Genomic DNA, 14,227 nt, shown 5'->3' on the forward strand with positions numbered 1-14,227 from the left:
CAGTAGGAAGAAATAAGGTTTGGCAATACCTTCATTTTGTGCACTAACGTATTATTTTATACATTATTTATTACCACATAGTACTATTCCCTGAGTATGCATTAACTTTTTTTTATGAATCAATAAATGCAAATAGGTAGCATTGGGCATTAAACCAATTTTTTTTTTTTTTTGCCTTTCGTTTGTATGCTATGTTTTTTTGTTTCTACCCATGAGATAGTTTCTTGAGTTCAAATCTGGCCTGAATATTATAATAAAACATTTAGGAAGGAACATACAGATGACCAGAGCCCAGCTGGAGGCCAAGATGGCAAAGATCTCCATGGCCACAGTGTATTTGCCCTGAGCACTGAGGTATGCTGGGATAAATGACGTCCAGACACTGATAAAGGCCAACATGCTGAATGTAATAAAGTGGGCCTCGTTGAAGCTGTCAGGAAGTCTCCGTGCCAGGAAGGCAACCATAAAACTAATAGTGGCCAGAAGAAAGAGGTAACCCAACATGATCCAGAAGGCTATAAGTGAGCCCTCATTACACTCAGCAATGATAAATCCAGGCTTAGTCTGAATGTTATTTTGTGGGAATGGAGGAGCATGTGATAGCCAAATTACACATAATATAAACTGAATTAAAAAGCACACAAAAATAAAAATATAGGATACTCGAGGAGTAGTCCATTTCCGTAGACTGCTGCCTGGTCTGGTGGCCATGAAAGCCAACACCACCATGAAGGTTTTAGCCAAGATGCAGGAAACACAGAGAGCAAAGACCAGGCCAAAGGAAGCCTGGCGCAGAAGACATTTCACAGGTTGGGGATATCCAATGAACACCAACGAACAGAGAAAACACAAAGACAGCAAAACCAGGAGAAGACAACTTAAGGCATAGTTGTTAGCTTTGATTATTGGAGTGTGCTTATATCTTACAAAAATCCTCAAAATAACAACAGGAAATAAGGAAGATAAAGTGGCGACAGATGACAGAATTATTCCTAAAGGCTCTTCAAAGTCGAGAAACTCAAAACTTTTTTGTATGCATCTTGTCCTTTCTGAATTTGGCCATTGATCCCACAGGCATATCATACAACCAATAGATTCTAGATCATAAATCAAAATATTATAAGACTATTACAGAACAGACTTAACATGGAATCATTGTTTTAATTAAGCCGATAAAAAGTTAGAAGAAAAAGTTATGCAATCTAGCTATCAATAGCATCACCTTTTTAAGGAACCAGGCCTTTACTAGAAACAAAAACAAAATCAGTCAATTTACAGCCTCATATTCACAACATTCTAATTCATAAAAAAAAATGCTGGTTTTGATTTGTTAAAGAATGTCTACTATTTGGTTGATAAAGTTTTCACACCTCACCTGGGTAACATCAGAGAGCATAGCAAGTATTTCTGAAAGGGGCGTCAAGCAGAAATTCAACTTTTGCAATAATTTTCAAGCTCCTCCGAGGGAGTATGTGTACCGGCCACATGAAATTCGGGCACTGGGAAAAGCCGAGAAATGGCTTTCCCTACAGTAGGAAACACAGATAATATAACAAATATAATCCCTTACTGATTACCTAATTTTCTCAATTGGCTGTTTGTGTAATTTGAGGTCTGGCTTTTGCTGACACCCAATTTACAGTCATTTTTAAGCAATGTGGGCTGTGCCGCTATAGCCGTAATTAATGTTATGGCCTGTGGAGCGCCCAAATCAAGCACAGTGCATTGTGGAGCAGTCACTCTGAGGTATGGTTAACAAATAAAGATTAATTGTTCTGTATAATGATGGATAATAATAACAGTAACAATATATAATAATAATAGTAATCATCATCATCATCATTATTATTATAACGGATAACTACATAGAACCTCAACAAGAACCTATTTTGATAAATCAAAGATTGCCTATATTTATTTTAAGTGTGTTCTTACACTAGTTAAGGGATGTTCGGAAATGCCGATTTTAAATTCCGCAGAAATTCTGATTTCCACCAGTGCCAATTACCGATTCCGTAGATTTGTGAGGAGTCTCTTTTTGGTTATTTTTTGCCTTCTGTTATTGGCTAAATACCTCCAAGCTGACTCCAAGCTTACAGGTTCTGTTATTGGGCTAAAATTACTGAGTCAGTAGGTATTTACGCGGAAATGCCGATTTGTGATCAGAAATGCAGCAATTTTATTTCCGCAGAATCGAAACGAACAACCCTACTCTGGTTACTGCTTGTCATCACAGTTACAAAAATGCTACATGATTAACCATTCAGAAATCCTTTATAAGCTTTGAGATTTAAAGGCAAAGGTTAAAGCTATTTAAAATGCTAGTAAATATTTTTAATACATTTTGGGAAGGAATATATTCACTCTTAGTTGTTTTACAGCTCAGGGGGGGCCTTGGTAAAACAAACCTAATAAACCTAGACCTATGTGTCAAACCCAGTGGAGCTAGGATTACTACTAATATGCGCTAATAGCACAGGAAGCTATTGCGGGCTGGAAAAAGCTACGCGTGGCTCGGGCCCGCAGGCACAGTTGCCTTCAACTTACAAGTTGACGGTAACGAAACTAGCTGGCAGTGGGAAAACGTAGGATCGTGGAGGACCTGCGCAAGTCCGGAAGGCTGCATGGGGTTGGCAGAAGCTTCAGGTAAGTGAAACGCTTTGTTTTAATACATTCTTCATTTCCGCTTTAAGTCACTCGCAAGCAGGACAATACTATGAATAATTTTGACAGTTTGTTCCCACCCCCTACCCCAACCTATTTTAATCCATTCTTAAATACCACTACTGAAATCAGGAGACAGATTACTAAATAAATTATGCAACAAACTATTATAGTGGTATTTACCAGTCTGGTTGGAGATCTCTCCTTGTAGACACGGGACACATTCAAAGCAGCAGACAGGTTGTCCTTGTAAAGCAGCCTTCCTGAACCCTGGGGGGCAGCTCTCACTGCAGACTGAGCGAGGAACCTGCATGTTAATATGAAAAACAAGCATACACTAGGAAAAAAACTTTTTTTTCTTTATAAATATACAATATAGCCATAAAGGCTGGGAAAAAGTGTTGCTCTGTTTGTACTTTCTGGATGCACTGCATGTTAGGCTCTTCTTCTGAGCAAGAATACAGGTAAATACAAACACCACAGCATTGCATATTGATGATAACATGGTGTAGAAGCACCATGCCAAGAAAAAAAATTGAACAGGGAGGGGCTTTTAGTTCTAACTACAGTTGGAGAATGAGATCTGAAGGAGAAAGGACACCCTTTTGAGGATGGGGAGATTCACACTTTAAACATAGAAAATAACTGGCTCACAAGAAGATTAACACCCTGATAAAGCTAACAAAGGGGTGGGTGGGTGCGGTTACATTGTTGCACTGGCCAGTGGAATATTTCACATGTCGGAACACTGAGCTAGCTTAAAGCGGTATTAAACTCTTACATAATATTCAATAAAAATGTGTTTTCCAACTTTTTATATCCCATACAGTTATCATATTTGCTTTTGTGCACAAGTATTATTATTTATTTAGAAATTCCAAGTTCCCAAAGTACAATTTTTTGCTCAGAAAGCTGCCATTGCGTTTTATTCATAACTGGTGTATTTATACTGTAATGTACCCAGTAAGGATTTCTGAGTAGCTGTCTGTGTACTGGACATACTAGAAGAAGTTTCTGCACAGTCAGGGAATGTTTACATTCCTCTCTGCTACAATTAAGTAAACACAAGATAATGTTATCACCAGTTTGGATGTGGATCTCCCTGAAGGGAACTTGCTATTGAAAAAGTAAGTCCTGTGTTTTAACCTCTTGAATGCTGTTCTGCAAAAAAAAATGTGGTAGTATACAGTATCATATGCTGTACATAATATTTTAGAGCAAAGAAGAAATGCTGGGTTTTATACCACTTTAAAGAGGAACAACGGTGAAAATAACGTAATGAAAACGTGCTTAATTCTTACAATATTTATAAATGGTTTAGTCAGTGTTTTCCTATTGTAAAATTTTTCCCTTTCCCAGATTTACATTCTGACATTTATCACATGGTGACATCATTACTGCTGGCAGGTTATGTCTGTGGAAGGAGATGATGCTTTTCTTGCAGTTGGGAACATCTGTTATTTCCCACAATGCAACAAGGCAACAATGCAACAAGGCTCCCATAGTGTGATGTCAGTACCTAGGTGCTGATATCACACTGTGGGAGGGGTTTCACCACAATATCAGCCATGCAAAGCCCCTTGGTGATCCATTTGAGAAAATGTAAACATTTCTTGTGGGGAAGGCAGAATTGGCTATTGATTGGGATGAAGTTCAATCCTTGATTATAGTTCCTCTTTAAGATTAGGTGTGAAACAGTGTGGGAGGTGCTGCTCTGTTTAGGGCCTGTCAGATGATGAGCACTGAGTAGTTGTAGCAGGTAGAGTGGGCCCACTTGTGAAGTGGCAATGGATGTTTTCCCTGAAACACCCATAGAGGGCAGCAAGACAACTGGGGTGCATATATACACCTAGAAAAACCACACTTCTGCCGTGTGAGACTCTTTCATATCTCATGGATTTTTGCATGCCAGTGTCCTGCATGTGTTTCCCCATCCTCCTCTGGATCCCAAAAACCTCTCTCTCCCCAGTGCTCTGAAGCCTTCGCCATATGTTCAGTACCGGTACCAGAGTTTGTGTGTGAGGATGTGTGATGCCATGTGAATGCAGGTATGGGAGTGCTCCATGGTGATCCTAGTTCTTAGCTGTAGGGATGCTGAAATACCAACTTCGGATGAAATCCAAATAGGTGTTATTCGGATTTCATCCTGCCAATTACCTGTGTGTGTGTGTGTGTGTGTGTGTGGGGGGGGGGGGGGGGGCAGGAAGGGGTTAATCTTACCCATGAGACGTCTTTTTCGTTCCGTCCCTCGGCACCTCCCACGATGCGTTCCAATCCACCGTCACGTGACTATACACTTCCTCCTTCAACCCGGAAGGAGGAAGTGTTTGTAACCACGTGACTTATTGGAACACATCGCTGAGGCGCCGAGGGACGGAACAAAGAAGATGTCTCATGTGTAGGATTAACCCCCCCCCCCTCACCCACCCACACAGGTGATGTAATTAGCAGGATGAAATCCAAATAACACCTATTTAGATTTCATCCGAAGTCGGTATTTGAGCATGCCTGCTTAACTGGTTATATTTGTCTATATATTGATTTAATAATATTGCCTTTTTACATGTGTGGAAACCCGGAGCGGCACTGCATTTATTCCTACTGTAGATCACAAGAACATTCATCCCTAACTGGGTAGGAGCACACAATGCTGGGCTATCTGGTTTGCCTAGACATCTTGCAGTCGGTACACACCTTTAAGGGGGCTATACACTGGCCGACCAACCAACCAATAAACCATCCAATTCGATTATTATAATCAAATTGGATGAAAATTGGTGCTGCCAAGTGCATGCCTAATGACAAAGCGACCAATTTCGGGACAGAAATTGGCCGGCTGCATAGTCAATCGCACATGCTGGACAATTTTTGGGTGAAGTTGGTTGGTCGGGCGCGCGATGGTACGGTGGCCGGATTATGAACGAGCGATGAGACAACGAAACCCCCGCCACTGCCGCCGCAATGCACAGTATAAATGTATGTAGTGTAGTTAGTGTATACATAACCTGTCCGGTGTCAGCCTCCATGTGGTTTCCATCCATCTCGCCGGGTTCCGCATACATGCCGGCGGCGCTATGTCTGACGTCACGAAGGCGCATAGCGTTTGACGTCAGACGCTATACGCCACTTGCATGTATGTGGCTTACCGGTGAGATGGACGGATGGACCTGGCGAGGTAATGTAAAGGTAATGTAAAGGACGCACTACACTACAAACACTACATACATTTATACATTTTGGAGGGCAGCGGCAGGGCGGACAGCAATGGCTTACCCGATTCTCTGATGATTTCATGCTGAAATCAGACGGGAATCGGCCTGTAGTGTATGGGCAGATTTGACTAGAGTCACATTTATCTCTAATCGGATTCGATTTGAGATACTTTTTTTCTTGGTCGAATCTGCCCATATTCGTTCTAATGTATGGCCATCTTTAACTAGTAAATGAATCAATGAGCATCTGAATAGAAATGAGTGAGCTATCAGTTTGTTGAAGTACTTAATTCGCTATACTTGGAAGATGCACAAGTAACTGGTCAATTTAATATTTCATTAGGATCTTTATTAGAATGGAGGAGTGATGAAACATTCTCTAGAAACTGAAAAAACGTGACTGTCCATTAGTAGACCAGTCTTTCTGCAACCACCGCCATGTTCTGATAAGTTCCAGGCAAGAGTTGTAACCTTTTGTAATGATGTTGGCATTTTCTAATTGTGGAAGCAAAGAGAATGGAAGCAATCAGCAACCCAGGACATGCATATTTGCAGCGGGTACTAGTCCTCTGAACTTTTCACAAACAAGCACAAATCTGGTGAGAAACAGCTGTCAGCTGTTTGCCTTTAGCAACCTGACCACCCACCAGCCTGGGACTCTTAGCTCACCACTGTAACCCACCTCTCCAAGATAATTCTTGAAGTTTAAAGAAAGTTGGTACAGCTCTTCATTTTTATTTTAAACAATTGTGTCTGAAGACATAATGACAAAAGTTGTTTAGGTGACACCTTTAATGACTAACTGTACAAGATGTCTTTGCAAGCTTTACGTTTCTTCTTTAGACATGCTACAGAACTGGATCAGACGCATATCCACATAAGGTTCTGATCCAGTTCTGTAACCAGTACCATGCTGCCCATGAGGTGGGGTAAGGCCGGTCCCTCAGGCGGTGAAAGTGATTAGGGGGCTGCCGAGCTGGAGGGGGTAGCAGCCAGGAAGGGGATGCAATGGGCACAGCAGTGGGGAGGGGTTCAGACCCTCCCTCCTTCACCTGGGGTTCTCTCACCCACGCTCCCCCTCCAGCTATTTGCCCAGCATTTAAGTCAGCTGCAATCGGGCCAGCAACTCACCTTCCTACTTCCATTCCAGTGCTGCATTCCACCGCCACATTACTTCCTGCAATGCCACCCACTGTACTTTCGCAGTACAGCCGGTGGCATTGCAGGAAGTGATGCGGTGGTGGAACACAACGCATGAACGGAAGCAGAAAAGTGAGTCATTGCTTCCCCACTCGCTTCTGATTTAAATGCTTGGCAAATAGCTGGAGGGAGAGTGCCAGGTGACAACCCCCCCTGCCCTCCCCACTGCTGTGAGCGCTGCTCCCCTTCCTGGCTGCTACTCCCTCCAGGCTAGGCTACCTTTACTGGAGGCAATTATACTACCTATGGGGGTGGGCCGCATCCTCACAAGTTTGTCTGTAACATGCCCCAAACTTAAAGGATACCACAACTGAACGTGTGTGGTTAAAATGAGTGCAGCACTGTATAGGGTGTAATACGCACATACCTACTGTTCCTCCCGCCCCCCTCTGTCTGCCGCCATTTCACACTCTATACACTCCGGTGTGCGGCGACTTGCTTGACCTCTGCCCCGGACATACTGCGCCCTGTGTGCGCAGTATGTCCTTCCCCCTTCACTTCTGGACGTCGCACAGCGCGAGGCTCAGAAGCTGCTGTCCCCTCTGCGCTGCGTGTGCGCTCCATTACACCGAGCATCACATAATTAGCATGTGACGCTCGGTGTAATGGAGCGCACACGCAGCGCAGAGGGGACAGCAGCTTCTGAGCCTCGCGCTGTGCGACGGCCAGAAGTGAAGGGGGAAGGACATACTGCGCACACAGGGCGCAGTATGTCCGAGGCAGAGGTCAAGCAAGTCGCCGCACACCGGAGTGTATAGAGTGTGAACGGCGGCAGACGGAGGGGGCGGAGGAAAAGTAGGTATGTGCGTATTACACCCTATACAGTGCTGCAATCATTTTAACCACACACGTTCAGTTGTGGTATCCTTTAACGTTTCAAAAGCTTGCACAGAAAATTGTACAGGCAGTCAATAAAGGTATCACCTAAATAACTTTTGTTGTTATATCTTTAGATTTTCTCCATGACTAATACAGGACCACACACAACTGGCTTTTAATTGGAGTAACATTTTTATTCCAATTCCTTAAAGATAAATATTGGAATAGCTAGATGTAGTCCTACCTGTGCATCTCCCATACTCCATCTTAACAAACTGAAATCCATGGCAAAGACTGGCTTAGGTAATGCAGAACTATCATAGGTACCAATTTCCGTATACCAGAAGGATCCATCTGACCTCCTTTGCCAGTTGACAATGTCATGCATAGCTGGAATATCTCCATTTTCATCAAAGTAAATTTCTCTTCCACTTCTCAATGTTATTTTGGCATTCTGTATATAACGAAGTAACTGTAACAAAAATACAGTTGATTCTTTTTCTTCAAGTTCTTTCTAAATTCGCTATTCAATTGTGCATTAGCCAAGTTCCCAAAGTTATTTTAACTCATCTAATACTCTCCCTAGCAGACTAATATACCTCCAACACCAAGTAGACTACCTGTTTTTTCTCACTGTGGGTGTCAGTGAAAGCTACCTGCTCTCTGGATGTAATCAAGGTCTCAGTGGTTGAGAAAAATGATGAGATTAATCAGTTGTCTTCCACAACTCTGTTTTCTTGAGGTCCATCTCACAAGCCATGTGCCCTGAGACCTTTCTCACAGCACTCGTGTCATAAGGCTCATCCAATAACCCTTGTGCCCTGAGACCTAACCCACAACTCTTGTGCCAGCAAGACCCATCCCACAAATCTTATGTTCTAAGATCCACCTAACAAGTATTGGAAGAGTGCAGCAAAGGGTAATTAGGACCTTCAACCTGTTTTTGCTTTAGTTTTATGGAGAATGGTAGGTTTTTTAATTCAAGTTTTAAATCTTCTAGACACATCTGTTGTTTGCAGCAAATTTTCATGTGTTATAATGACTTTTGTGTTTGTCTGAAATGTTTGCCCAGTTTCCATCTTACATTTAAACCCCAAAATATGACTGTTTGCTGTATAGAACTTATGGAGAAGCATGTGATCAGGGATGAGCAGAAACTACGCCAGTGCAAATTTACGCATCATAGTTCGCATCTACGCATCGTAGTTCGTAGGTGAAGTTTCAAAACTACGCTTACGAATTTACACGTAGCAAAGTACCGCTAAGCGTAGCTTACGCCCACTATGCGTAGTGAACTACAAATGCGTTACTTGCGGCTAATTTTCCGTGTTCGATTGTATGCTTACAAATTTACGCATTGGAAAGGGAAATGTACGCATAGAAGAGTTCACGGTATACACAATTAAAGAGGATTGCGTAAAATGTTCTGCATACGGGCATAAGCATCCGCATAAACTACGCTTCACACTATGCGTAATTGCGTATTTTATTGCGTAGTCTGCGAAATGCATACAAAACGAATATTTGATTTCAAAGCCGTAGTGTGGCGAAGCGTAATTGCGTAAAACTACGCATAGTTTCAGCGTAGCAAAGTTGACTGACTACGACCATCTCTGCATGTGATCAGTTTGGTCAGGTGATAGATAGGTGTAAGTCTCTGACTTTATAGTCATGATGATGTGCTAAAGCAGATGTTATCAAATCAGAGCATTGCAAATCTATCAGATGATCAAACAAATCAAATGCTTCTACACGAGTTCTCCTAGACATGACCATCAATTTAGAGCAACAAGCACAAATTCTTTTCAAGCAGGAGGTCCCCAATTACAGTCCGGATTCTCTTACAGGAACATTAATATGTCCTGCTGAGCACCCTCTCAGCAAACTCACCTATTGTACCTCTACCCCTCCATTTAAGTGGCAGCCCCCCCCCCCCCCCCGTAATGTCCCCAGCTTGATCGTGCACCCTTATGTTTGAGCACCTAGCTCATGGACTCTTTATACTATTGTCATCAATGACGCTTAACCCCATCGTATGATCTTGCTTATTGTTTCTTCTGTTATGTAAACCCTTTTCATCTTTTGTACAGTGCTGCAATGTATGTAGGCGCTTTAGAAATACAACAGATAATAATAATACATTTAACCTATAAAGCACATTTGTGTTATAACACTAGTTACAATTATAACAATACTAAATGTATTGACCCTAAAAATAATGCCCTTTAACATCTTATTATGATTTTTCTTTGGCTGTAACAACTTAGAATGAATGAATTACCTCCCATGGCTTGAAACTGAAAACGCTTTTACAGAACTTCGAGGGGTAGAAACCTTCACTTCTCTTGCAGGTTCTCATAAGTTTTAAAGATTCAGCTAAAACATAAACTGCCGCATAAAAACAATTTGTGTATTTAAAACTTGTAATATAGTTTGTGCCGTTCCTTACGCTGTATACACTTTCATTTCCAGTACACAATTTGACAGGAGATTGTAACAAACTCAAATTTCTTTTTCTGTCTACAAAATTGCAGTTGAAAATCTTTTCCCAGTATAGTTTCATCCAGGTTCGTTGCAAATTAAAGGAATGTTCAATTCTAACAAGATAGTCACTCAAGCCTGGAACTTCTTGACTTTTGGTTCCTAAGCCAACAGTACCAGAGACCACTTGGAAGTACTTTTCTGCGAGAAACAAGTTGGTTTTGGCCCAGCCAGCATTGGCAACAAAAAGTTTCCCACTGACGTTCTGTGTCAGCATTTCATCCATGATGGGGACAATATCAATTCCAAGAGCAAAGGCTAACACCACTGTGGCAGTTGACACTTTGATGACCTTAACTATATGGGGAGCGTTACGGTCTGGCCGACCCAGAAGAATACTTTCAGTGAAGGCCACACATCCACCAGCTTTAATTATCTCTTGTTTGATTGGTTGAATTCCAGACTGACCATAGTCATTATCTGTTGCCAGTAAACCAACCCATGTCCAGCCAAAGTGAAGAACAAGTTTAGCCAAACCCTTAGATTGAAATGTATCACTGGCAACAGTCCTGAAGAATGAGGGGAACACATGTCGATTGCTCAGTACAGATACACCTGAGAGAGGACTTATCTAAAAAATGAGTACAGCACAGTTAGTAAAATAATTACTATCCATACACAGAACTCTAACTCTCTAGAGTACCCAAATACAGTGTTGCTTGTGGATTTTCGCCAAAGGCAGTTTTGCTTGAAAATGCCATTTGTTCCGCGAATATATGCAAATTTTTTTTAACTTTTTCACCTAAATAGCAAATTTAAAAAACAAGTGCCATATTTCTACCAACTAGCAATTTTCCAAAATGACGGCAATATTCAAAATGTACTTTGTGCGGTGGCATAGTGGTTAGCGCTCTCACCTTGCAGCACTGGGTCCCTGGTTTGAATCCCAGCCAGGTCAACATCTGCAAGGAGTTGGTATGTTCTCCCTGTGTCGGTGTGGGTTTACTCCGGGCACTCCCGTTTCCTCCCACATTCCAAAAACATACAGCTAAGTTAATTGGCTCCCCCCCTAAAAAATGATCCTGGACTACAATACATACACTACAAAATACAAATATAGACATGGTAGGGATTAGATTGTTAGCTCTTCTGAGGGACAGTTAGTGACTAGACTATACACTCTGTGCAGTGCTGCGGAAAATGTTGGCGCTATATAAATAATAATAAAAAATTATGGGAAGTGATTTCTTCTGTCCCCATATTAGGCCTTACAGAAAGTTAAATATCAAAGTGAAAAAATGCTGAACTAATTTTTCGTTATTAAAGTGAAAGAAAATGCTAAATCATTTGAGTGTATTTTCACTTGTCAAAAAGAAAATTACTTCATGAAAATAAGGCAAAAAGAATTTCGGTATTTTCGCTCATAACCGCCTATATAAAAGAAACTTTTGAAAATATGTTAAAGCGGAATATAACCCTGCATTTCAACTTTGCTCTAAAACATTATTTACAGCATATTATATGCAACCAGCATTTTTTTTACTAGACCAGCATTGGAAGGGTTACACACAGAGCTTTAAAGTTCCATGGAGAGAACTGCAGACGCATCCGAAGTTTAGATAGATACATTTAAGCAAAACAAAATGTAACAACTGTGGAATGTGACTCACTCTCTCTGACTGTGCAGGAGTTGGAGGACAGTCAAAGAGTATGTAACATTCCTCACTTGTTACATTTTGTTTTGCTTAAATGTATCTATCTAAACTTCGGATGCGTCTGCAGTTCTCTCCACAAACTTTAAAGCTCTGTGTGTAACCCTTCCAATGCTGGTCTAGTAAAAAAAAAATTCTGGTTGCGTATAATATGCTTTAAATAATGTTTTAGAGCAAAGTTGAAATGCAGGGTTATATTCCAATTTAAAGAGACAGTTTGATGACAAAAAGTGGTAGAAATGCTTCCTATATCTACATAGCATGATATTAGTATGTAGCACCACCTCTTTTTTAATCTTTAGCCAAGAATGAGTTTCCTTTTGCCCATCTTCACCAGAGCCCTCTGGGATATCAACTGATTTTTCTGTTCCTCAGACAGAGAGCGGAAACATAACAGTCTGCAAGTACACACCTTGCCAGAAGTTAAAATGCCACCTTCTGTGATAAATTAAAGAATGCAAATCAGGGTTAAGGTAAGTTTTGACTATGATCAAACACGGCCTAAATTATTTATAAAAAAAAAATATTCAAAAGAAAAGTGGAGATGTTTGGCTATAATGCACAGTGCCAAGTTTGCATTCAAACATTTCACATATCATCCTAGCACATACTAATTATCAAGCACAGTGGGGAAGTCCAGACTTCAATCACATTGGAATGCTGCAGTAGAACCATAAGACAGCTATGCATATACAAATGCCTGCAAAACTCAATTAACTGTAGTCATGTTGTTAAAAATGGTGGGTCAAAATTCCTCCGCAACAATGTGCAAGGCTGTTAAGGGAAACAGAGAAGGCTAACTTCAACTAACTGCTGCTAAGGTGGATCTACAAGCTATTTGCTTTATTTTAATAAAATAAATAATCACATGGTGGAACCAGTTGGATTTTGTTTTACACCTGAGCTTAAATTTCAATTTTAGAACCTGCTAAGAAAAAGATGATTTTTTTTTATTATGCCCTAATACATTAAAAAACATTAGCAGAAAAAGAGGGTGTGCAGATGACTATATTTTTTGTTTTGTTTTTTCTTGTTTAGAAATTGGTAAAAAAAATCATGTATAAATAAGGTGAAGAATAAGTAAGGAGGAATAAGTACAAGATATATTTGGTGAATTAACTTTAAAATCTGAGAACTTTGCTCTTGGAATATTAAGCTGGTCATGTAGGTTTAGATTTCCATCTAATGTGGCAAAGAGAGCCAAAGAGCTCATTCCCTCTCACCAGAATCTCATCAGAGACATATCAGATCCCCCCACTGCACACTGATTTTCAATAGATCTCATTATGAAATCTATTGAAAATCCATAGAACTGCAGTGTTGCACTGTTTAATACAGTGTCACCTTGTGGGCTATCAACCTACTGCCACTCTCCAACCACGTCCAATCAATAAAAATTTTCCAACTTGTCTAAGTGTCATTTTTTTTCAGACAATCAATTGAAATTATGGTCAGTGCAGCATGTTGTGCTATAGACTTCAGACGGACAACTATATGTAGAGATGCAATTTAATGTAATGTAATTTCAAAATCAAAAAATCAAAGACGTAATTTAAAAATATTAAATACACAATGGCATGTCTACAGTTTTAAAAAAAGCCTCAGAGCTTGACGTTCAACTGTCATACAGAAACAAGAAATAACTCTCTAACCTGAGGATACTTTAATACTCCTAAAACACTTGCCAGGATGATGGAATTAGATGACACCATGGATCCAATAACTGATGTAAATGGGGACTTAGAAGGACATCGATAGTTGGGGACAAGTGGGCTGGACTCAGTAAGAAATTCTAAAGCTCCTTGTAGCTCATAGTGAGGAACACTGCAAGTGTCATAAGCACAAAATCCTAAAGTAATATTAGGTAGACTTTCTTGGCTTGTATTAATCTCCTCTACAGCGAAGAAGAGGGTCTGGAGCATCCGATAATAATCCAAATTGAATCTGAAAAAAATAGATTTTAAAATTGTATTAAAAATATATGAACTTTGAAACAATGGTCCTGATGCACTAACATTGAATTGTTATAATTTAGGGCTTGATTCACAAAATGGTGCTAACCTAGTTAGCATGCCTAAAGACTTTGGGCGTGTTAAGTAGGGTGCTAACTAGGTTAGCACTGTTTTGAAAATCTGCTGT

General features: G+C 40.6%; 1 protein-coding gene across 1 annotated transcript; it reads right to left on the reverse strand.

The window, feature by feature from the left end:
* Nucleotides 1–189: 189 nt before the first annotated feature.
* Nucleotides 190–14,010, reverse strand: LOC137562048 (extracellular calcium-sensing receptor-like). Its single transcript, XM_068273389.1, has 5 exons — nucleotides 13,741–14,010; nucleotides 10,498–11,007; nucleotides 8,140–8,349; nucleotides 2,848–2,971; nucleotides 190–1,097 (listed from the first exon to the last, which is right to left on the reverse strand). Exons 1-5 carry the CDS (start codon nucleotides 14,008–14,010, stop codon nucleotides 190–192), a joined length of 2,022 nt encoding a protein of 673 aa, XP_068129490.1.
* Between the last annotated feature and the right edge of the window lie 217 nt (nucleotides 14,011–14,227).

The sequence above is a fragment of the Hyperolius riggenbachi genome, chromosome 3 (genome assembly GCF_040937935.1).
Source record: "Hyperolius riggenbachi isolate aHypRig1 chromosome 3, aHypRig1.pri, whole genome shotgun sequence".
Taxonomy (NCBI): Eukaryota; Metazoa; Chordata; class Amphibia; order Anura; family Hyperoliidae; genus Hyperolius; species Hyperolius riggenbachi.

Bases quoted from the DNA above. Each gene is read 5' to 3' on its own strand.
- LOC137562048 (XM_068273389.1), bottom strand. From the start codon at position 14,010: ATGCTCCAGACCCTCTTCTTCGCTGTAGAGGAGATTAATACAAGCCAA. The intron at 11,008-13,740 runs GTTAGAGAGTTA...CTCATTTTTTAG, and splicing joins GAGTATTAAAGTATCCTCAG to ATAAGTCCTCTCTCAGGTGT. The intron at 1,098-2,847 runs GTAAATACCACT...TTTATGATCTAG, and splicing joins AGAGATCTCCAACCAGACTG to AATCTATTGGTTGTATGATA.